Source organism: Notothenia rossii (genome assembly GCF_949606895.1).
Source record: "Notothenia rossii genome assembly, chromosome: 5".
Taxonomy (NCBI): domain Eukaryota; kingdom Metazoa; phylum Chordata; class Actinopteri; order Perciformes; family Nototheniidae; genus Notothenia; species Notothenia rossii.
In genome coordinates this window covers 6,863,638-6,888,398 of record NC_136903.1, presented here as the reverse complement: position 1 = coordinate 6,888,398, position 24,761 = coordinate 6,863,638, and the positions used below count along the sequence as shown (strand labels likewise).

At 40.8% G+C, this 24,761-nt stretch overlaps 1 protein-coding gene across 4 annotated transcripts in view; it reads left to right on the top strand.

Annotated features, from left to right (window-relative positions):
- The window catches only part of lrrk2 (leucine-rich repeat kinase 2), a 69,331-nt gene that overhangs the window by 16,837 nt on the left and 27,733 nt on the right, over nt 1-24,761 (top strand). For all 4 annotated transcript variants that reach the window (XM_079680811.1, XM_079680810.1, XM_079680813.1 and 1 more), the window contains 20 exons: nt 967-1,073; nt 1,607-1,736; nt 1,916-2,040; nt 3,751-3,878; nt 4,708-4,852; nt 5,142-5,281; nt 5,535-5,663; nt 6,390-6,560; nt 7,218-7,482; nt 8,520-8,708; nt 10,330-10,445; nt 10,858-10,927; nt 13,277-13,467; nt 14,203-14,453; nt 16,573-16,721; nt 18,901-18,994; nt 19,089-19,275; nt 20,028-20,209; nt 21,166-21,389; nt 23,004-23,131. In XM_079680811.1, coding sequence (XP_079536937.1) covers nt 967-1,073; nt 1,607-1,736; nt 1,916-2,040; nt 3,751-3,878; nt 4,708-4,852; nt 5,142-5,281; nt 5,535-5,663; nt 6,390-6,560; nt 7,218-7,482; nt 8,520-8,708; nt 10,330-10,445; nt 10,858-10,927; nt 13,277-13,467; nt 14,203-14,453; nt 16,573-16,721; nt 18,901-18,994; nt 19,089-19,275; nt 20,028-20,209; nt 21,166-21,389; nt 23,004-23,131 — 3,121 coding nt within the window. The remainder of the gene's footprint in view (nt 1-966; nt 1,074-1,606; nt 1,737-1,915; nt 2,041-3,750; nt 3,879-4,707; nt 4,853-5,141; nt 5,282-5,534; nt 5,664-6,389; nt 6,561-7,217; nt 7,483-8,519; nt 8,709-10,329; nt 10,446-10,857; nt 10,928-13,276; nt 13,468-14,202; nt 14,454-16,572; nt 16,722-18,900; nt 18,995-19,088; nt 19,276-20,027; nt 20,210-21,165; nt 21,390-23,003; nt 23,132-24,761) is intronic.

Genomic DNA, 24,761 nt, shown 5'->3' with positions numbered 1-24,761 from the left:
ATGGTTACTCAAGCCAAAACATCGTTATGACATCACAAAGTGGCCAAAATCTGATCAGCTCATTTTTTATATAAATGGATCAGGACAAAAAGAGAGAATCTTTGTTCCTGAATCTTTCAGAGTCTCTTTCCACAGAGGGGACATATGTTGATGTAGAAGAGACATGAAGAAGAGGGGACACATGTTGATGTAGAAGAGACATGGAGAAGAGGGGACACATGTTGATGTAGAAGAGACATGAAGAAGAGGGGACACATGTTGATGTAGAAGAGACATGAAGAAGAGGGGACACATGTTGATGTAGAAGAGACATGGAGAAAAGGGGACACATGTTGATGTAGAAGAGACATGGAGAAAAGGGGACACATGTTGATGTAGAAGAGACATGAAGAAGAGGGGACACATGTTGATGTAGAAGAGACATGAAGAAGAGGGGACACATGTTGATGTAGAAGAGACATGAAGAAGAAGGGACACATGTTGATGTAGAAGAGACATGAAGAAGAGGGGACACATGTTGATGTAGAAGAGACATGAAGAAGAAGGGACACATGTTGATGTAGAAGAGACATGAAGAAGAGGGGACACATGTTGATGTAGAAGAGACATGAACAAGAGGGGACACATGTTGATGTAGAAGAGACATGAAGAAGAGGGGACACATGTTGATGTAGAAGAGACATGAAGAAGAGGGGACACATGTTGATGTAGAAGAGACATGAAGAAGAGGGGACACATGTTGATGTAGAAGAGACATGGAGAAGTGGATTTTGCATAATAGGTGACCTTTAAAAGCCCAAAGGAATTATAAATCCTTTTTAGATCAGGAGAATGCAGGAAATCAGATTCTGCATAACTAAGTGTTGTGCACGTCTTGCTTTTCATGTCATCAGGGTTGAATAAGACCTGAATGAATATGTCTTCTAAGGGGATTTAATGTCCTTGCTGCACGTGGTGTGTTTTCAGGACTCCTGTCCACAGGCAGCTGATGGTGGCCATGCTGCTCCACTCCTCCTCTCCCCGAGTGTTTCAAGCTGCTACCAGTGCCATCTCAACACTGCTCACACACAACAGTGAGTCTCCAACACTATCATTGAGATTCAAGCAATTATAATCAACGTTTTTTACCTTACAATTATGTGAAAAGTGGTTGAGCTTAACTTTTTAGTAGCCATGATATAAACCTGCAAAGAAAATATTAAATATACAGATGTCAAAAAATTCCCCAAATGTGAATTAAGTTAGGATAAGCCATTTTGGAAAGTTTTAGGTTAACATTTTATTGGATTTACCAACACAATTGTACATAAAGGTTTCATCAACTTTAGATTTTGAGCTTTTTTTAGTCAATACATTTCCAGTGTGGATCTAAAACATTAATGAAGTTTGTTAATCATCAACCATTCAAGATGGAGGTTGTTTTCATTTGATAAGAGAGAAAGACATCAGGGTTTATTTACAATTATACATTTTTTATTTTTTTGTTAACTTCTAGGATATCTCGATGTTGTATTCTCAGATTGTTTGACCGATTGCAGGTTTATCATCCCAGGTTCAGCATGTTTTGTTGGCTCGTAAAGTGAATGTCTGCCTGCTCTGTCTGCAGGTAAGATGTGCTCTCTGCTGCTGTCCAGTGGCCTTCATGTCAACTTAGTGGAGATGATGAAGAGACACTCAAACTCGGTTGAAGTGTCCATCAGCGCCTGTAATCTGCTCAAACTGCTCTTCCAGGGAAGGTGGGCAAAAACACAGTTTGTCCAATTTGGGGGTCATTAAGGGTAAAATGAAAGCACAACAAGGAGTTTTAGACTTTATCACAGGTCGTCCACATTTTGTCTCGAGTGCTTTTATTTTCAAACGTGTTAATAATCTTCAAGGAATGATATTTTCTCAACCTGTGTCTGTGCGTCTGCAGGACGGCCAGTCTGGATGAGCTGACCATGGCCATGACTCAGATCCTGATCAGCATGAAGGTCCACAACTTCCAGCCGGAGGTTCAGCTGGAGGCGCTGCAGGCCAGCCTCGTCTTCCTCTGCCCAGGTGACACATCAGAGGTCACCTGACTAGGACATGTTGAGGTTATATGCTGATCTTTTCTAGGAATCCAAGGCAGAAGCCTGCCCTGGGTCGGGTGCTGGTGTTCAACCTGCAAAGGATTTGTTAAAAGGGTGAAAGAAGCATATACTGTGAATTCACAGGTGTGGGTACGTGTAAAACCAAATGCACTAAGGCAGTGACGGAGAACAAAAATATGTTTGTATATTTTGACTGCGCAATAAAGCATGCACCTGTATTAACGAGGCAGTCTGACAGCAATCGAGCATCATCATAAATGGCATTAATATAAGCACAATAACACAAAATACATTTGAAGGTTTATTTGGTAACCGTGTTACGACCCGCCCTCTACTTAATGGTAGAGACTCATTGGGGAGACCCGCAACATAAAATACAACACAGCAAACAAAAGGAGGGGCCTGGGACAGTCACACCACGGGCCGTAGGACCCAGAGCTTCCCTCCGCTACCCAGAAACCTAACAAAGCCGCGAAAACCTAGACTACCTATTACTCCAGCGTACATAAGACACAAAACATGGGAATCTACAGATCCTGAAGCAGTGAAAGGAGGAAGACCACGGACAACCTCCTCCGGCGTTAAGATTGGGGAAGAGGCTCTTCTCCTCCAGCTTCTGGTTTTCAAGTCCCCAGCTGAACGTAATTAGGACACCTGGGGGAGGCGGAGCCAGGGGCGGACCAGGTGTGTCTGTGCAGCAGGGAGACAGAGAAGCAGACATGAGGGGAGCACGTAACAAACCTCAACAGAAGCTTTTTTTTTTTTTTTATGAACAGCAGATGAATTCTAATGTTGCTCCTTAATAATATATAATAACATTGTACGTGTGGGGGAAACTTCTGTAGCAATAGGAGTCAGGACTGAGAGAGACACGAGGGGAGCTGGAGCTTTGATGGCAAACACTGACGGTTTATTTGGAGCTTCGGCCGAAGAATTCACAAGACAAGTCATAGAGCCACGATCCGACCACACGGTCGAGTTGCTACAATCAATTGTGAAGAAACCTTCCTCTCGCGTGATGTTTGAACCGGTTTGGAGGAGGGTAATCCACATTCTTCACTAGATAGTCTAAACAGCTGGGGACAGTGGATTACTTGCAGTTGACGCTAATGGCCTCGAAGATTTCACACCTCGGAGTCATCAAGCCCCGAGAAGGAAGCGTTCCAAATGTCCCCATAACAATAAACTATGTTTGACCGAAAGATGCCCGGTCACAAACTGGCAACAACAACCACAAATGTCTGAAGCAGCCCCCTCCTTAAGGGAGATAACAGATGCCAAGGTTGGTCATAAACGTCAGAGGGCAAAACATCTATTGCCTAACGTTAGATCTTAGTCTTTCAATCGGATGTAGGAACCCACTGCTGCTGTCATAAATTGCATTTAATTGGGAATTCCGGCAATTAAGTCTAAAGGGAACAGCGCTAAACACAGACTTCGTGAAGGTCAATAACGCATCTCATATACAATATCCAGTATTGTGTAAACAAAGCTGTTTCGGTGCTGCCTCGTCTCTGCTTTTAATTTCTATTACTGAGGTTACAGTGTCCTCTGTCTCCGCTCGCAGCACTGAACTAGTAACACTGCTAATGAGATTAGAGATGAGTGACAAAGGAGCGGCTGTGTGTGTGTTTGCCGCTCTTTCTTGACTTTGCATGGTGTGTTGAATTCCCAGACCGCAGTCTAAGAGAGCACGGCGTCTCTGTGGCAGACCCAGACATGGCTGACGTTTCCCTGAAGGTCCTGAAGAACCAGTGTGTGGTGGAAGGAGCTCACACACTCTACCTGGAGGTTCTCAACAGGGTATGAACACATGAACAAACCCTCTCTCGTATTAGGTCCATTTCCTTCCCGTCTTTATGCACTTTCGTTCAATAAAATGCTACAGATATCCTAAAACAAAGAGAATACTAAATGTCCCCCTAACAGGATTTAGTGTAGCAGGACAGTACATATATTTCTCATTCATCACACGGATTAAACACAGCTCATCCATTCATTACAAACATTGCACAGTCGCTTGTCTTGCATATTAAACATCGGAAGAGTGTGTAATTGTAAATATTTCTGTAAAGAATGTGCCAGTAGAACGAATAGTTTGAATGGTGGACACGTTTTTTTGTTCCGACATGGTTGTTTCATCCCCCGCTGCCTGAAGGTGGGGGCGGGGAATGTTGGCAAAAAACACAAAAAAGTCAAAAGCTTAAAAGGAATTATTTTATGTTTAACTTTGAGCAATTTCGCCATTTAAAGAATTATGTTACTAAATAAGATACAAACAGTTTTGACCATATTTTAACACAATGACTGAGTTTTTATTATTGATAACTATCTAAATAAAAAACGTAAATATATAAGGCAAGTCTTTATGAATGTAAAATAACAATGTAAATATTTGTTTTCAAAGCTGTTACTCATGCAGTCTAATATAATAATTCTTCCTTCCTACCTTCATAAAACGTATAATGTTCAATATTGCTGCAACATAAAGTGGTTAAATCAACTCGTGTCACCAGAATGTAGCTGGGGTCAAAGCATATTAAATATTATATACACTGTAAGGTTTTCCCTCTTTGGTTCACGGACAGTACTTTAACATGAAATATGTTTAACATGATAGTTGTGTGTGCAGTTCATCAGAAGCGAGCTCATCCAGAGGAGTGGTCTGAAGGTGCTCTCCTCTCTGGCTGACTGCTCCGGTGCAGTGGACCTGCTCTGCCAGCAGGGGGCGATCGACACGGTGCTGCACACACTACAGATGTTCCCACAGGACAGAGGTATGGACATGAGTCAGAAATAATCATAACGTAAAGGAACTTCTGTCACGAATTCCCAATTTCCCCACCAATAAACTATTCTGATTCTGAATCTGATAAGCCCCCTCTGATTTGATTTAATTTACTTTAGGAAATAGTAATTAGTTCCCGGAAGAGTTCCAGAAGAAATCGGTTTCTTTGACTAAAAGTCTACTAAAAACTGAAATGTTCCCCATTTGAAAATTTTAAACATTATATCAATATTAGAGAGGAGTTATCTTGCTTTCTCTAACTTCCCGTCTTCTTCCAGAGATTCACTTCTGGGGTCTGACGCTGCTCAGCTTCCTCGTGTCCAAGAAGAAGCTGTCGAGGATGATCGTTCCTGTTCTGGCCTCCGTCGTGGTCGCCTCCCTCCTGCAGTACAGAGACGACTCCGAGATGCACCTCAAGGTGACTTTAAAACGGCATACATGTTCAATATCTCTTTACATTTTGTCCTTGACAGCCTGTCGAAAATTAGCAGTTGACTGGATACTCTAAACAAAACTGAAACTCATAGAAATGAACTTTGTTTGCTTTATGAAGTAGAGTCATTATTATAACATTTGAACTGCTTAGAAGGCGAGTCTGTATATTGAGAATGTATTATACTTTACTCTCTAAGTGAAGCTGACATGACTTCTCTCTGGTGGCGTGTCCACAGTGTGTTCAGGTGGCGTTGAGGATGCTGGACGCCTGTTCAGGAGCAGCTGCTGAGCTGCAGAGAGAAGGCTTTGACAGACAGATCTTCCAACACCTCAGAGAGGAGCCGCCCGACCACTGCAACACTGCTGTGAGTTCATCTCGGCTGTTTTTATATTGTGTCTTCTCTTTCTCATCACAACAAGAGGTACTCTTTATCCAACACACACACACACACACACGCACACACGCACGCACGCACGCACGCACGCACGCACGCACACACGCACACACACACACACACACACACACACACACTTGATTGAATTCCTTTATCTTTCAAAATGAATGTATCTTCATGTAAATCAAGGGATTTTCAGTCTCATGTCCTTTGCTGTGTATCTGCAGACAGTCAGGTTCACTCTCAGGCCGTACCGTACACACACAGCAACACACAGCAACACACAGCAACACACAGCAACACACAGCAACACACAGCACAAATTGAATCTACAAGACATACCAGACATGCCCATTACATGTTCTTTATTTCCTTAGATAGCGTATTTGCTAGAAAGACTGGAAATACCATGCTAATTGAATAAATTGATTAGTAAAGGAAATGTTTAACTCCGTCCCCTCTTTCCCTCTTTGTGTGTGTGTGTGTGTGTGTGTGTGTGTGTGTGTGTGTGTGTGTGTGTGTGTGTGTGTGTGTGTGTGTGTGTGTGTGTGTGTGTGTGTGTGTGTGTGTGTGTGTGTGTGTGTGTGTGTGTGTGTGTGTGTGTGTGTGTGTGTGTGTGTGTGTGTGTGTGTGTGTGTGTGTGTGTGTGTGTGTGTGTGTGTGTGTGTGTGTGTGTGTGTGTGTGTGTGTGTGTAGCTGCGTAAGTCTGTGTGCCTGGCTCTGTCTAAGATGTGGTGTGACTACCAGCTGCACTGCAGTCTGCTGGAGAAGGCCTGCGAGGACGGAGACGCCACGTTGGCCGAGTGTCTGATCGAGCTGGGAGCCGACATCAACAGGAAGACCAAAACAGAGTCGCTCATCTATAAGGTCAGAGGTCACACAAGCTCACCGGCCACCATGAAGGAAAATAAGTTCACTGCGGGATTGTTTACCAAATTGAGTTAAAAGTGTAGCGTGCTAACACACTTAACAAACATTATACCTGCTAAACATCAGCATGTCAGCATCGTTATGTGACCATGTAAGCATGCTGATATTAGCATTTAGCTCAAACACCAGCTGTGGCTAAAAGCATAGCTACCTAGAGTTTAGTTTATTTTTATCGTAAATTGAATTGATCTGATATTAAGACAAAATAGGCGACCAAATATAATTTTTAAAGCATTACTTTAGGCACTGATAAGTTGTTTAGTGCATGTGTCAATATTCAAGATATCTTATAGACCAATAATGCCCTTTTTGTATTTAAATTGTATTCAACTAAACCCAGTACATCCATGAAAGCAACATACAAATACATACAATATTTAGCAAATGTATAGTTTGAATGCAAACAAACATTTGTAATCAAACTAGAAAACAATATTACAAATGTTTTGATGCCAGATGTTGGTAATGGGCCGTCTTTGCTATTACATTTCAAACTCTACCAAATGAAACTGAATCACCGAATCAGTGCTATAATAGATAGGTTAATCAATGACTAGATGAACTTGATTTCAACCTCTCGTCTGTATTTGTCAGGTGTGTGAGCGTGGGGGGCCTCTGGAGCTGGTGGAGCTGCTGCTCAGCCACGGGGCCCACGAGCAGCACCTGCGCCGGGCCCTGGCTGTGAGCGTGAAGCGGGGCGAGGGTCCCACTGTCATCCAGCTGCTGGGCCGCCTGGGATTGGACCTGAACAACAACGCCCTCTGCCTGGGGGGCTTCAGGCTGGGCCGCCTGGACGCCGCCTGGCTCAGCTCCCTGCTGGGGGAGAGGGGGAAGACACACAGCCTGCGATACAAAGACAGTAGGCAGCTTTGTGCATTCATTACATCTGGGTTTTGGACAAAGAAATGAATTTGACCTTTCCGACTAAACTAAATGTATGTTTAAGAAAATGTATAAAGAAATGGTAATTAGACAGTATGAAGTTGTGTTCTGGTTTTATGTTTCAGTATTTGTAAGCAACTGTAACTGAAAGAATATTGCTTTTATTTGAAGTTTTTATGGTTCTTTCATTTTTTTAAGAAGGGGCAGGTAAAATAAGATGTTCTTCTCCCTGCTCCTTTCCACCATGCGCGATCAAACAAAACAAAAAACAACCAGTATAAGTGTACAGGTTTTGTAAAGCGTACATGTTTTGTTTTAAAATAACTGCCATGTGTGGAATAAACAAATAAATAAACATAACAAATAGTCACACATGGACTTATTAGTAGCACTATTACTTGCAGCCCTGTCTTACTTTATTTAAGGTCTGCAAAGTTATTGGACATTTTAGTGAATTCGCAATATTGACTAGTTCAATATTCAAGTTTCAGGAAGGACAGTATTTGTCAAACGCTAAACATGTAATACAATCCCATTTTGATGAGTATTGTGGAGTTGCTGAGTCCAAGCCTACAACTTGTATTCTCGAGAGCAGTGGTTCCCAAACTTTTTCTGCCAGGCCCCCCCTTTGGAGAAAAAAAAAGGTTGTGCCCCCCCAACACAAGTCAGGCTCAGTGGCGGCGCCAGAGATTTCTTTTGAGGGTGCTGTGGGGTAGCTTGACGTTTCATAGATCAAACATTTAGGGTTTCCCATTAATGTACCGGGCGCTACAGGGGAATTTTCTACTGCAACAGGGGGGGCGCGCCCCACACTTTGGGAACCACTGCTCTAGAGTTAACAAAACATATTTATTTGGTACCGATTCTCTTTAAAAAAAAAGATCATATTAAAACATTAAGACAATAGCCATGCCGAAAAGATCACTCCCTTCCACATTGTGGATCATATCTCAATTGCAACATCAGTCAAAGTCGTGCAGCCCTGTGCTAATTTCCCTGCGTTCTGTCTTTAAGGTAGAGGTATGAATCTGGCGAGGTACATTAAGAATTTCCAGAGGTCCAAGAGTATCAGCGGTCCTCTCAGATCTCCGGGCGACCCCTGCCTGACCTCTGGATACTTTTCTGACGAGAGCGACGACTCCAACTTCAGCTTCTTCTCCGCGGACGACAGCCTGTTCCTGAACGACGACATGGAGAGTGATGGTAAAGATCAGTAACAACAGGCACATCGACTATACAGAGCACAATAAGGTGTTACATTGATATGGAAAGTGACAGTTTGATTTGGGTTAACAGGCAGCAAACGTATCCAGGCTTAAAAAGGGAATTCAGAAGTTTGACCACACACTGAACTGAGGAGAAATAATCTAAGAAAAGACTGAAACCATTCGATGTGGGAAGAGGTCAGATGAAGTGGAAGTACAGAGGAACTGGGAATTAACTGCAGTAGTGTTCCAGGTTTAAGATAAATAAAAGTACAGTTTGAAGTTGACCTGAGGTTACATTGAGTGTGTGATGACTCACTTCAAAAGAGAGAGATCTCACATGGTCCCTGCAGTTATAAAACTACCCATAGTGCATGTCTGTCATCCTCAATAACCGTAAAGATAATCATCTGTGGGACTAATAAAGTTATTTTGATTCTGATCAAGTTAACTGATTGTTTATGCCTCGCATAATACAATCATTAAAAATACAACATTTCAAAATAGATGTGTGTCCCCCTTAACCCCTTTTCCTTTTTCTTTTTTTTATCTCCGTGGTCTCTAGCTTATAAAGTAAATATGTTTATTAATGGGAATTATATGATACTAATAACTAGAATAAATGCAGTTTCAAACAGGGTGTCCGCGGGGTCTTAAAAAGTATTAACAGTTGATAAATCAATTTAGCGAGAATGAAGGCTATTAAAAGTATTAAACGGCATTTTCTAAGGTATTACATTTTGTAGCTTGTTTTCAATAAGTATATAAATGGTCCAAAGAGGTTGTGTTCTACAGTGTGCCTGAATGTAATCATTGCGTAGGTGTGTAGTGTGATTCTGTGTCGTTTATTTATGGCATCCCGTTGGATTTGACGTCTGAACAGGACATCGCACGCTCACTGCTTAGTCCGTTTACGCCGGTTGTTAAACAACATCGTTATGGGGAAATGCAAGTCTGCGTCCAAATGGTTGGAAGATAAGGAGGAAGGCCAATCAATACTGTATATAGTCAATGTGAGGTAAAGTGTGTCGTCAAGGTAACCGGTTAAAACTCCAAGTGGCGATGAGGTCTTCAAATGTATGGAAAGGGTCTTAAAAAAGGTCTTAAAAGGAATTAAATGTAACTTCAGGATTCCTGTGTATACCCTGTTAAAGTATGTGTTGCAGAGACAGCAACTAAAATTGGGAGAAATTGGTTAAAGGCATGCACTATAAATACAAAAAATATATGGGCTTTGAATGCAAACACTTTTTATACAAAAAAATAATGTTTGTAGACATGACACATTAACCTGGATCAAGGATGGACAGTGACAAGTATTGTTTATAACCGAACCTCAAACTAAAAGTAAAAAGTGAAAAAATAAGGTTTTGTGGTAGTGAAGATACAACATATAAACAAATTAGGTTATCAAATAAGAGCAAACAAATAACTATTCTAACATTTGTTTAATATAGGTTTTAATAAAAAGTGTTTGCAAGTCATATAAATAATTAAAAAGTAGGTAAAATAGGAATTTGATGATGCACTCGTAAATAAAGCATTCAGATTTGTCCTTGTTGTGTAGCCGACCTCAAAAATATCCTTACCTCTTATTCTGTGATTTCTTCCTTTTGCAGGAAGTGATTCTCTGTCAGGGGTTTTGTCTCCAAAGCCGCTCAATAACTCCACAGAAGAGTTGAGGGGGGGGTCCTTCAAAAGGAAGCAGGGGCGCCGCAGACATGCCAGTGCAGAGGTAACACCTGTCATTAACATCATGTGTACACAATGTTTGTTTTTACTGGATTTTGTTTTTATGTACAGTAAAGTTTGGACACACCATTGAAGAATCAGATTCTGCTTTTTTTTAAACTTTTTTTTTTTACTTTACTACATAATTCCGTATGTGTTATTTTATAGTTTTGATGTCTTCAGTATTAATCTACAATGTAGAAAATAATTAAAATAAATAAAATCCTTCGAATGAGAAGGTGTGTCCAAACCTTTGACTGGTACTGTATATCATAAAGCATAGTTTCAATAACTTCTAAGTGAATGCTTTACTTTCTTTGATGTCCCTCTCTTAGTGAAAGATGTCTGAATCCCACCCAGATGCATTTCCGTTCCCTCACTGTTTGTTCTCGGTGTGTTTTCTATTCCTTCTCCAGAGTGGTCAGACGGAGAATGAAAGTGAACACGGGCACAGGAGATATGGAAGGGCCGGCTCCAGCCACAAAGGTTTCTACATCACATTCAATTCTGTTCAACTTTATTGTCGTCCTGTCAAACACAGCTGCACAGAAACAACAAACTACAGACGGTTCTGTAACTCTCATGGTCTCTTGTCAATTAAAAAGGAGCATATACTTAAAGGGGACCTATCATGCAAAATGCACCTTTGTACGTCTTTTATACATGAATATGTGTCCCCGGTGTGTCAGGGAACTCACCAAGAGTCAGAAAACACAACCCTCTCTATTTTCCTCCATACCCAAATCTCTTAAAAAGGGGATCTGATACATACTGATCCAGATTTGAACACTTCTTTGACGTCACAGAAGTGGCGCTACGGCTATTGGGCCAACTCCACCAATCAGGAGGAGACAGCCACGGACATTGCCGTTCCAAAGCGCTGGAGACGCTGTAGTACATATTTCAGGCCACCAGATGGTGCTGTTCTCACAGAATCCGAGCATGAAAGGCAGTGTTAAATTGAGCGAAATGAGGAATGGATAAAATGCATGATCTGTTTGGTATTTTGAAAAATAAAACGTATAAATATATCTTATATAGGTATGGCCCTACAATATATTATTCAAATATAGCATGATAGGCCCACTTTAAGCAATAGCTCACGACAGGCCGTGGCGTGGTTCGGCCCGACGCCCCTTAGCTTTTTTTTCTGGAGGCACTCCTCAATCCACTCCTCCATAGTAAGACCGCCCCGGAGGTCGAAGTTAACCTTAAATGTTTCCATCTTAAGCTTTGTAAGTTTGTTTTGTAACGGACGAAATGTAAATATATTTATAAAACGGACAAGTCAAATCAAGCAATCTGATTGGTCAATAGCGTTTTTGCGGACCTTTTTGATTACAGATTTGAAAACATCGTTGCTTGCTTTAAAAGTAGCACAATTCATTATGTCAAACCTTGGAAAGTATCTAGATATCCCTGCCCTAATGCCAAAGGAACTGCACACTGAATATGTTTTGCCATTTGATGTCTATGTCTGGACCGCTGCGTAAAAAGGAGGGTTTCTGCCCCGTTACTTGTCCGCTGTTTTCTTGTCCCAGTTTGAAAAGCAAACTGCATGCAGTTTTCTTTTCAGCCCAACCGTATACAGTTAAATCGACCGGATTTCTTTCTGCAGATGTGAGCGTCCTAAACATGCTTCCATCTTAAGCTTTGTTAGTTAGTTAGTTTCGTAACGGACGTAATGTAACAGTTGTAACGGTTGTAGCTTTTCTCAGACGCGGAGGGATACTGACTTGTTGTGAAAAGTAACTACAATTCTACCCGTGGTATACGCTCATTATATCACGGCTAAGAACCAATCAGATTGCTTGATTTGACTTGTCCGTTTTATAATGTATATTAAATCACAGATGGTGTGATAACAGCTTAGAAAACACAGTTTCTCTTTACATCTCTTGCACTAATCTGCACTGTTACTGATTTCATGGTAACTATTTTTACAATAATTACACTGCAGATGATACACTTTGTATAGAAATTAGACACCTGTGTTGTCTTCAAACACACATAATGATAAACTACCCTAAGACACATATTTTCTTTGTTCAAGTTCAGTGAAATGATTAAGAATAAAAAGCTTTTTTCTTTAAACATCCCCTCTCACGAAGTTGGCCCTTTTTGTCTTCAGTATTTTTTAATTTCCAATATTTTTGGCTATAGGGATAGTGAGACTCAGTGTACCCATTGAAATCAATTAAAACCATAACATCTGATGCCACGGCCATTACAGCATACAATCATGCACTTTATTGAATCATGCTTTAAAATTAGACTCCTCAGAATTTCCAACACTTTGACCAAAGCTTTTTTGGTGCTTCTTCCCATTTAAGAAAAACAGTGGCATTACATAAACTAACAAGCATTTGAAAGGGTTAGAAGACCCTGTAGATAAATGTATATTTGGCAGTTACCATGCGACCAAAGTCGGTTAAAAAGATTGAAGTCAATGATATTGGGAAAACATATTAATATATAATTTTAAGGCATGGAAATGTTTCATCTCTGATATCAAAACTGTTTTAAAGAAATCCATGATAGATCATAAATCCTAAAAGAATAAAAAAACAAATCCTTTTATTCCATTGTCCTTGATTTAAACCAAACCTATTTACCAAAACTAAGGCTGTTTTTGCCAATCCTAGTTACACATTAGTTTAAGTTTACAAGTTGTTGAAGAAGTTTATCAGAGCAGCAATGTTTGGTTATTATAGGACATGCTTTAAAAAATGGCTGAAAGGTCTCTCTCTTCACGTCATTTTTCCAGATGTAAAAGCTCTATACTTGCTTGAGTCTTCCCCTCATATTGTCTCTGATAATCTGTCTCCTCGTCAGTGCTAGGAGGCGAGGGCTCTGCTGTGTTCAGAGAGCGGGAGAGGGTCCGGCTGCTGGACCTGTCGGGGAACGAGCTGGCGTCTCTGTCCTGCCTGATGGACGACGACCTCGTGCAGCAGCAGCTCGGACACCTGCTCCGCCTCGACCTGAGCCACAACAGCCTGCTGGAGTTCCCCCCCGCTCTCTGCCAGGTAGCGTGCAATCCACCACAATAAATCCATTAAAGGTCACCTATTGTGTAAAATCCACTTCTTCACGTCTCTTCTACATCAACATATGTCCCCTCTTCTTCACGTCTCTTCTACATCAACATGTGTCCCCTCTTCTTCATGTCTCTTCTACATCAACATGTGTCCCCTCTTCTTCATGTCTCTTCTACATCAACATGTGTCCCCTCTTCTTCATGTCTCTTCTACATCAACATGTGTCCCCTCTGTTGAAAGAGACTCTGAAAGTTTCAGGAACAAAGATTCTCTCTCTTTTTGATCCATTTCTATAAAAACCTGTCTGAAAATGAGCTGATCACATTTTGGCCACTTTATGATGTCATAACGATGTGTTGTCTTGTGTAACCATTAGCCAATCACCAACCAAGGTAACCCCCCCCCCCCCACCTTATCACCTGAATCTCCTCCTAGAGCACCATTGAGTTCTTTGTAACCAAATCTCTCTCAGAGGGGCGTGGGGAGGGGCTCCTTATTTTCATCTAAAGTGACAGACAGAGAATCAGCACTTTGGAAAAAGGTCTGAAACAGAGGGGATTATGGGTAATGCTGCAATGATCTGTTTGGTGTTTGGAGCCAAACACTACAGAGACATGTTCTGTATCTGAGACCTATAATATATTGATGAAAAACAGTATGATAGGGGACCTTTAATAAAAATGAAGACGCAAACTGAAGCTGTCCCTGTTTCTGATTGGACAGAGTTTGAAGAGTCTGACTCGGCTGGACCTGCAGGCCAATCAGCTGCAGTCTCTGCCGGAGGAGCTGCTGTCTCTGCACTCGCTCAGCACCTTCAACGTCTCCAGGAACTGTGTGGGTCCGCTGCTGACCTTTGGCCCCGCCGTCAGCTGCCCGTCACTACGGCAACTCAATCTGTCCTTCAACAAAATCGGCACGTTCCCACAGGAGCTGGGCCGCGCCGTTGGGCAGCTGGAGGAGCTGTTCATGGAGGGGTAGGCTGCTGGAGACTGAAAAATAATAATCTGGAGTTCTGTCATCATACAGAAACATGTTAAAAGATACTTAAAGAGGCCATATTGTGTGCTTTTTTGGGTGTTCCCTTTCCTGTAGTGTGTTTTATAGATTTTAGTGCATGTAAATGTTCTGCAAAGGCTAAAATGCCTGAAACGCCTCAATTGGACTCCTTTTTCTACTTCAGTGACCGTGACATCACTATGTAACACGTGTGCTTATATAGAGTGCCACAGTGACGCGTCCTAAAACCCGGAAGTAAACTCCTTCCGGTTCCTTCGACAAAAAGCAACGCAATGCAATTTCTCCATAGGATTTTGGAAAATATCTGGAAATAAGGTCTGTGGTTGAGACACATTTAAGAGACGGGTCACGTTTTGTTCAGCCGGATAATCTTCACATGTCAACCCTACTTTTATAATTTTCTAATCAGAAATCTAGTCGCCAGAAGCAAAATGCTAACGTTATGCTATGCCATTTAACAGTTAGCAGGAGGCAAGCACTTGCTTTCAAGCAGAACACGGGGAACAACAAACTTAGCGGGAGTGTTTACGTGTTTGGCGTAATGACGCAAAACGGCCTCGACAACTTCTGTAGTCCTATTCAGCCACTTGGTAACAACCATCGTTTTTCAGACACGTCAACTCTTCAGAAATCACCAGTGGGGTCACTGCTGATGGATTTAATGTCGTATAACAAAACGTGACCCGTCTCTTAAATGTGTCTCAACTACAGACCTTATTTCCAGCTATTTTCCAAAATCCAATGGAGAAATTGCATTGCTTTTTGTCGAAGGAACCGGAAGTGGTAAAATGCTAACTTACTTCCAGGTTTTAGGACGCGTTACTGTAGCACTCTAGTGGATAGCGCTCCAACACCTTGTACGTGATAGGCTAGGGGACGGGACATCTCTAAGCGGTTGACCAATCACAACAGAGCCGGCCAGCTAACCAATCAGAGCAGACTAGGCTCTGGTTTCAGACCGAGGGTGGAAAGAGGTTTTTAAGTGGCAGAAAAGGCCTTGAAAACATGTCTGTATAAAGTTAAATGTTTATTTTATATTCGGCCGCTCGTTGGTTTGAACATCTGAGAAGAAACTGTCCTGATTTGGCAGTTAGGAATGCCCATTTAATTGGATTTTATTTGTTTGTTGCTATGAAAATGTTTTAAAATGTTGTTCCATCACTTAATTACCAAATTTCTCGCATTTTAGAAAGAAAGAAATATGACCGTTTAGCGATTATGAGAATTGATTTAAACCATGTATTGCATAGCAGAACGCTGGGGACATCTCCAGTGATTATGGGGTATTCCCCGAGAGGGTCCAACACATTAAGTGGCTATATAATGACTGCTATTGTGTTAAAGGAATCCAAAATGGTGTCTTCTGACCTGTGTTTCGAGTACAGAATTATAATTAGATTTATATCTGCTGTAAATCAAAATCATAGTCAATTAAATGTTTTTTATGGGCCACATTTGTCAGATACCCTTCTAAACACATGACTAATCTGCTGTAAAAAAGTGCACACATACACATTTGGCCTTATGATCTTGGCTTTTTTAGTATACAGTAGAAAGCGTTTCATCGTAATCACAAATATGGCCTATATAAGTAAGCCTAATAAGTAAGTAGTAGTGTATGAGAAAAAAACTAAAATGTTGATGCGTGTCACAAAATAGAAATATATGAAAAGTCCTCATTCAGCACCAAAGTCATGGGACATTTTGTTGAAGACAGTAAAGTTTTTTAGTGACGCTCTGCTCCTTTAACTGAAACACATTCATTAGCCTCTCATTTCCCTCCAAGCAGTCTGGATAAACTCCAAACAAACTTCATCCGTTAGTATGAATGATGTCACATCGGGTTCAAGGTTCAAGGCTTTTATTAGTCATACGTTCATAGCTACAGTGTAGTTATGACGATGAAAATCTTAGGTCCGACAGTGCAACAAAATAAAACTGAAAAAATGGTGCAATAAATACAAAAAAGAAAATAGGAAAGACATTGCTGCGTTAGTTACTGACAGCATCATGAATTCATATGTCTAATAGCAGAATGTTAAAGACACCTTACATTGCTCTGATTTCTCTTTTCAGTAACAGTGTTTCTGAGCTGTCTGTGCCGCTGTGTCTGCCGGAGATCAAGCTGCTCGATGTGAGCAAGAACAGCGTGGAGAACATCTCTCCTGACTTCCTGACCGGCTGCCCCAAGCTGGAAACCTTCAGTGCCTCCATTAACAGAATCTGTGAGTACTGATTATCACATTCAGGATAAGACCTGAACTAGCAGATACACAGGTTTCATTTGAGATGGCTAAACTAAATATTTGAGAGTATTTAAGCCGAACAAAAGTCGGTACCACTTTACAATAAGACTACCCTTATAAAGGATTCATAAAGGGTTTATAATTAGGTTGTAAACACTTTATTAATCATTAAGAACCATTTGTAAACCAGTTCTAACATAGTTTTCATAAATCAACACAGGCTCACTATTTGGCAAGAGGAGTAAGCCTTATATTGGCTACTTAGCAAGAATCAACTCAGTGAGCAACCGATACCAAGGATGCTGGCTGATGAAGGAGACGAATTAACCTAAGGCCCCGGCCCCACGAGGACGCATAAGGCTAAACGCATAGGATTAACGCAAACTCAATCGCAAAAAAGCTTCCGTCCACACCTTCATATATATAGTCTATGGTCCACACGCAATGTTCACCGGATAGTGTCTGTCCACAAGAGACAGCTCCAACCGCTGGAGAAGTTGCAGTACATATGCAGGAGCCTGTACGTGGCGCTGTAACTTCCTCCACAAAAGCAGCGAAGAAGCATGGTTGTCATGGTTGCCCTTCTGTTTATTCTCCGCGGTGGGGGCCGAGGGAATCGGGCAGAGTTTTTCGCCAGTCAACGTGTATTAAAGTTTTAATCTTCCGGACAAAATTATAAAAGTGCCAGTCAAAGGTCTTCTTTGCTATTAATTGAGCTTTAACACAAATGAATAACGAATCTATATAATATAATAAAACACACAGAGCCTCTCTTTTTCCTCCCTCTCTTCGGACAGCGTCAGTGTCTGTCTCATGCAGCAGCTGATCCAGTAATGAGTGACCTCGGCCGACAGTAAAAATAAACATATTTATAACAAGTTTAGGGAGTTTGAGAGGTAATTAAAATAGCTAAGGGTGATGATCTGACTTGAAGTGTGTGTTTTGCTCCGTTCACCGCTGCATCACAGCGGGAGGAGCTGCAGGTGAGCAGAGCTGCGTGTCTCCGTCCTGTCAGATTAGACTTCACTCGCGTTTATGTCCATATCGAGAGAAAGATAAATAATCTGAATTCAGCATGCAGTTTACTTTGACGCGGGGGTGAGCAGCAGAGGTGGGGAGAGGCGTCTATTGCGTCATCATTATCAGAAAATTATCGTATAGGGTTTACACACGGAGCCGTTGGATCCCCCAGAGCGTTGCGTATGCCACCTTGGGACCCGTTATCGTTTCCGCAGTTGTTTACTGTCATATTCGGTCGTCCTCGTGTGGCCGAACGGTCTATATGACACTAAACATTAACGCAAACGACCGTTTTCGTCCTCGTGTGGCCGGGGCCTAAGTAGCCAATATAAGGCTTAGCAGTACAGATAAATGTGGGCTCACTATTTGGCAAGCAACCGGTCACAGTTGCCCTGTTTATCTCATGTCTTATAAAAGCTTATTAAGGACTTATAAAGTGTTCACAACCTAATTAATAAATGAATTACAAACTATTCGTAAACCCTTTATAAGGGTAGTCTTATTGTAAAGTGCTACCATAAAACATGTCAACAACAATACCAAACAGATCATGCATTTTAGCCATGCCTCATTTCGCTCTATTTGCTCTTTTCCAGCCCTGTTTTTGCAAGGGCTGATTCTGCTTTTGTGGCAGACTACAGCGCCACCTACAGACCTGGCGTATGTACTACAGCGTCTCCAGCGCTTTCGAGCGGTCTCTCATTCCCCTGATAGGTGGAGAGTTGCCCATATAGGCGGAGCACCCCTTTTCTGACGTCAGAACAATTCAAATAATAATCAGCTCCGTTTTTAGAGATTTGTGTACGGAGGAAAGGAGAGAGGGTTGTGTTTTCTGACACTTGGTGAGTTCCCTGACACACCGGGGGACACATATTCATGTATAAAAGACGTACAAAAGTGCATTTTGCATGATAGGTCCCCTTTAAACATAAAATCAAAATCAAAACACCCACATCAGCTAGTACAGACAATATTTTTTACCTAAAAGAAGAGCTTTTATTAAAATTGCCAGTAAGATATATAATAGATTTGCTTTATGTGCCAGTTAATTTATTTGAAAAATATATCCATACAAGTTTGAGTAATTAAATGACATTTTTTTCCTACAAAATACTAATGTCTTTATTGCCCTCTCCAGGTTCCCTTTCACACCTCCCATCCAAGATCACAACACTTAAATTGGCAAACAACAACTTCACTTCCATTCCTGAGGCCATCCTTAGTCTCCCAAAGTAAGTCTTTTCTTATTCATACAATTCTGTGGACTCTCCACACATTGTATGCATGCCTTTTCTAATAGTAAAAATGTAATTCAAATGTGTCCAGCCTGCGGTCGGTGGACATGCGGACCAACAGCATCGCGGCGCTGCCCGGCCCGGCGCTCTGGGAGTCCAGCAGCCTGCGAGAGCTGATGTTCAGTCAGAACTGCATCAGAGTCCTGGATCTGAGTGGGCCGCTCTACAAGTGGACCCGCCTGGAGAAACTCCACCTGAGTGACAACAAGCTCTCTCAGGTAGAGAGCCGTCTACCTGCTGCTCATTTCTTTGTGTTTTACAAATCGTTATCAGACTAATGAATGCTGTAAAAAGTACAGTATATGTACATTTTTTATTTGTTTATTTGTTTATTCATAACATGGAATAACTTATACTTGTTTGTTTTTGTATAGCACATGGTGGTAAAGAAAATCTTATTTTACATGCCACTTCTTAAAAAAAAAACAAAAAAAACAAAAAATGAAATAACCATAAAAAAGTCAAATAAAAGCAATATTCTTTCAGTCACAGTTGCTTACAAATACTGATATAAGTATAGTATCTGCATAAAATAGCTAAAGTTGCTTGTGACGTGGTTTTACGAACATGTGGTTTGCACATTAAAACACTCATTTTAGAGAATATAGTCAAGAGGTTGATGTTTGATGGATAATAAAATATGAAATGTTTGTCTCATTACAAAAACAATATGAAGAATATACAGTATACAACAGGTTTTCAATTTTACTTAAATCATAAGTGAATCCACACTATTATATTGTCCCCGTTTTCCTAACAACAAAGGCGGATCAATCGGTATCTCGAATAAGAAATAGAAATCTCTTAACTTTTAAAACGATGTTCAATCTTCCTGTTTTTGCCTGCAGTGTTTTGAGAGGAGGGAGGGAGTCATAGGCCCTAAAGGAGTTTAGTGGTCTTTGGTAGGGGAGCGGTCTTTACTTGATTGACAGTCTAGATGTTGATGCCTGGTTGTATTGCCTCTCCTCAGATCCCCCCACAGATCGGCCTGCTGGAGGGTCTGACCTCTCTGGATGTGAGTCGTAACACGGACCTACGCTTCTTCCCCAATGAGATGGGGAAGCTGAGTCGGCTGTGGGACCTGCCGCTGGACGGCCTGCGCCTCCAGCTGGACCTCAAACTCATCGGCAGCAAGACCAAAGACATCGTCAGGTGACCTCAAATACTGTTAATGCTATTTACTGCATTTACTATTGTTGTTTCTGTATATGTTTTTAAAGGTCACCTATCATGTAAAATCCACTTTGTCATGTCTCTTCTACATCAACATGTTTTCCCTCCTCTTCATGTCTCTTCTTCATCAACATGTGTCCCCTCTTCTTCATTTCTCTTCTTCATCAACATGTGTCCCCTCTTCTTCATGTCTCTTCTACATCAGCATGTGTCCCCTCTTCTTCATGTCTCTTCTACATCAACATGTGTCCCCTCTTCTTCATGTCTCTTCTACATCAACATGTGTCCCCTCTTCTCCATGTCTCTTCTACATCAACATGTGTCCCCTCTTCTCCATGTCTCTTCTACATCAACATGTGTCCCCTCTTCTTCATGTCTCTTCTACATCAACATGTGTCCCCTCTGTGGAAAGAGACTCTGAAAGTTTCAGGAACAAAGATTCTCTCTCTTTTTGTCCTGATCCATTTCTATAAAAACCTGTCTGAAAATGAGCTGATCAGATTTTGGCCACTTTATGATGTCATAACGATGTGTTGGCTTGAGTAACCATTAGCCAATCAGCAACCAAGGTAACCTCCCCCCCCCCTTAACACCTGAATCTCCTCCTAGAGCACCATTGAGTTCTTTGTAACCAAATCTCTCTCAGAGGGGCGTGGGGAGGGGCTCCTTATTTTCAGCTCAAGTAACAGACAGAGAATCAGCACTTTGGAAACAGGGCTGAAACAGAGGGGATTATGGGTAATGCTGCAATGATCTGTTTGGGGTTTGGAGCCAAACACTTCAGAGACATGTTTTGTATATATCTGAGACCTATAATATATTGATGAAAAACAGTTTAATAGGGGACCTTTTTAAATGTGGAAAAGACATGGTAAAAAAAACATACAATGAAATAAATCTCATAATAATAAATCTTCCCCCCCCCTCTCTCCCAGGTTCCTGCAGCAGCGGCTGAAGAAGGCCGTGCCGTACTACCGGATGAAGCTCATCGTGGTGGGGAACGCCGGCAGTGGGAAGACGACTCTGATCCAGCAGCTGATGAAGCTGAAGCGCTCCGTGATGAACTCCAAGAAGAACGCTGTCGGCATCGACGTCCGGGAGTGGTCCATCAGAGAGCGGGACAGGAAGAAGATAGTGCTGAACGTCTGGGACTTCTCAGGTTAGTTATTATTTTGTGACAAGTATTCAAGTTACAGAGCAACTTCAACTTTAGAAGAGTCCTTAAATAAAATTGCAGATACAAAGATGTGTTTTACCAAGATCTGAAGTCTCAATAATATTTGCAAGTCATTAGTTTGAGATCATGTATATAGGTAGATAGGTATATACATATTTTTATATATATTTGCTTTTATATTCGGGATTGTGGGAAACGGTATTTCGATTTCTCTCACTGGAAAAAACAAGGTGTTTTCACTTGAAATAAGTACAAAAGTCTGCCAATAGAACAAGTGAAAATTAGCTGGGTAAGATTTCTTGAAACAAGATGGGGTATTTATATAAATTATATCTTCTAATTAGCTGGGAGAACTCAATTTGAACTATATTTGACCAGAATCAGGAGATGTTGTTACAAAATAAGCCGCAAATGCTCAAAAGTGTTCTGTTTTCTGATGTTGGTGATTTTCTAATAAATATGTAAAAAAATAGTTCCAGGGCAGTAACAGAGTAGAGATTGCACACCTGTCAATGTCATGCATATCATCAGTTATTCTGGTTCATATCCTTTAGGAGAGTGTGTTATGATGATTATCAGTTCATTTTGTGATTATCATTAAAAGAGATGTTAAGCCTCACAATTCTTGTTTGAATTGTGTCTTTTACTTTCTTTACCAGCTGGGAAATAACTTATGTTAACCACAGAGCTGATGCTTGAAATTCAAAAAAGCCTAGCCTTGAGGTGGATGTTTTTATAGACAGGTCCCTTGTATCTAGTTAAACATAACTAAAATAAAGACAAAGTTGCTTATCAAAACAAGGCAAGTAACATTTACTTGAATTAAGTCAAAAGATCTTCCATAGAAAGCACTAGATACGCTATTTAAACTCAAATCAAGAGAAACTAGATTTAGAATCTAAATATAAGATTATTACACTTGGTTAGATCTGCAGTTTTTGCAGTGATGTGTTTCATCTGAGATACAACTCAAAATAAGATTATTTGACTTAACAAGATGATGCATTGTCTAAAAACAAGAGCCTATATCTCACTGCAGTGTTACTTCTGATGTTATTATGTCTGATATCAAGTGTAACAACATATTCTGACTAGATATTAGACACATATACTGGGCAAGGTTTTTGTAGTGCTGTCTGTACACACAAACTGGAAGATGGGCAATGAAGTTGACTTTAATGTAATATAACCCACGCAAGATAAATAAAGCGTGCCCAACTTCCTAGTCAACAAATGACAGCATAAATGGCCAGAAAAATACATTCATTCTTTTAGGCAAAAAATCATTTCTGTAGATTAGTGCAATTTCAAAGCCTTACTGACGATATGCACTTTCCATCCAGTCTTGATTCATTCCTTTATCATTTCCATGTCTAATTGTAGCCTTAGTTTCTTCACCAGCCAGATGATAAAGGTCTATGTCCAAAGTGATTGGATTCTGTTCCTAAAGTAGGCTCAATAATAGGTGACTTTGGGAGAATGTATCTCATGTGAGTCTCATGTTGTAAGACAGTGATTAGAATATGTCACACAGTTGATATGTAAGTGTCTTGTTCAGCTGTTGATGTGATTTCGTTTCACTTCTCTTCCTCCCAGGTGGGGAGGAGTTCAGCGGCTCTCACCCTCACTTCCTCACCTCCAGAGCTCTCTACCTGGTGGTTTACAACCTGAGCAAAGGGGCTGGTCAGGTGGACGCCCTGAAGCCCTGGCTCTTCAACATCAAGGTGAGACACAGAGCCAAAGAGTCAGGAAGTTATCATGAATAACTGATGAGATCAGAGTGGGGGGCGGATTGAATCCTGTTAAGCAACGTATACAACATCACAAACAAGGGACTAAAGCAGGGGTGTCAAACTCAATTTCATCGCGGGCCACATTAGCATTATGGTTGCACTCAAAGGGCCGGTTGTAACTATATAATAAATATACATATGTAAAATATATAATATATATATATATAAAATCATATGTTATATTACACTATTGCCTCTGAATTGGATTATTATCGGATAGGATAATAACTTAGTAATTAACTACCAACTACGTCTGAAAGCAGAAGTCCAGGGCAAATAATTGCAAGTCTCTTCAGTGCGCACGTCACAAACCGAGATGCATTGTGGGACACTTAGTTTATGGACAACCTGCTTCTGTAAAGTGGCATGTAACCGTATAATAAACGTTTTATAGTCTTTGCAAGCTCTTGCGGGGCCACATAAAATCAAAGTCGCGGGCCGGATTTGGCCCCCGGGCCTTGAGTTTGACACCCCTGGACTAAAGGCTTCATCAATAGCATGATGATATCATGGAATCTAAATATGGATTGTTTTTAAACCTATTGTTTAAAGATATACTGTAAGTCACTAGATACAGATGTTTTGGGAACAATTAAAACATATTTTAAATACAAAAATTATTTTAATTTAAAATATTTTGTCATTTAAATGTCAGTAATGTTTAATAAAAAAATATAAAACATAATAATACCATCTAATAATGGAAAGTGTCACACCATCGGTGGACTTATTTTCTGTGTTTTACATTTTTTTATTTGCATTTAAGAAATTATATTATTACAGAGCATACCCCAAAAAAAGTTATAGAGAGGCAAAGTCCCGCCCATCTACTTCCGACCCATGGGACCTTATTTCGGAAAAATTCTGCTTTGAAGTCAATGGAGAGAGAAAGATTATCTCTCGATCCCGTTTGAATTGTGCCACGAATTACACATATGATGTTTATCAAACTTAAAAAAGAATTTCCATGTCAAAAAAGTCAGTTTGTCGTAAAACTGTTGAAATATAAGACTATGAAAAATACGCAACTAGAAAGACTACAAATCCCAGAACCCCGGTCCCGCATGCTGGCTCTTAGGGAACCGACTAACTCCCCTTGTGTGTATGTACAGCTCTCAACATGCCCAGACTTTGAGTGATTTTCACCTCTTTTAATACTTTCCGCCTCATTCTGAAAGAAAGAAGTGAAATGTGCCAACGTGACGGCCGTCTTGGTGTGTGGTGCGAGACGGGAGATGTAGTTCATTGAGCGGTTTCACACAAAGAAAAGTGTAACTTCACAGTTTTACGACACATTTTTATTTTTTTTACTTGCAAAATTATCTTTTAGATTGACAAACATCATATGTGTAATTCGTGGCAGAATTCAAACGGGAATCGAAAGATAATCTTTCTCTCTCCATTGACTTCAATACATACTTTTTCCGAAATAAGGTCCCATGGAGCTCCCCCGGAAAGGGAGGGACTTCGCCTCTCTATACAGTTAAAACTGCGATAGATAACAATGAACAAATCAAAACGCAAAAAGGAAACCAATGAAATTAATAAATTAAAAATAAAT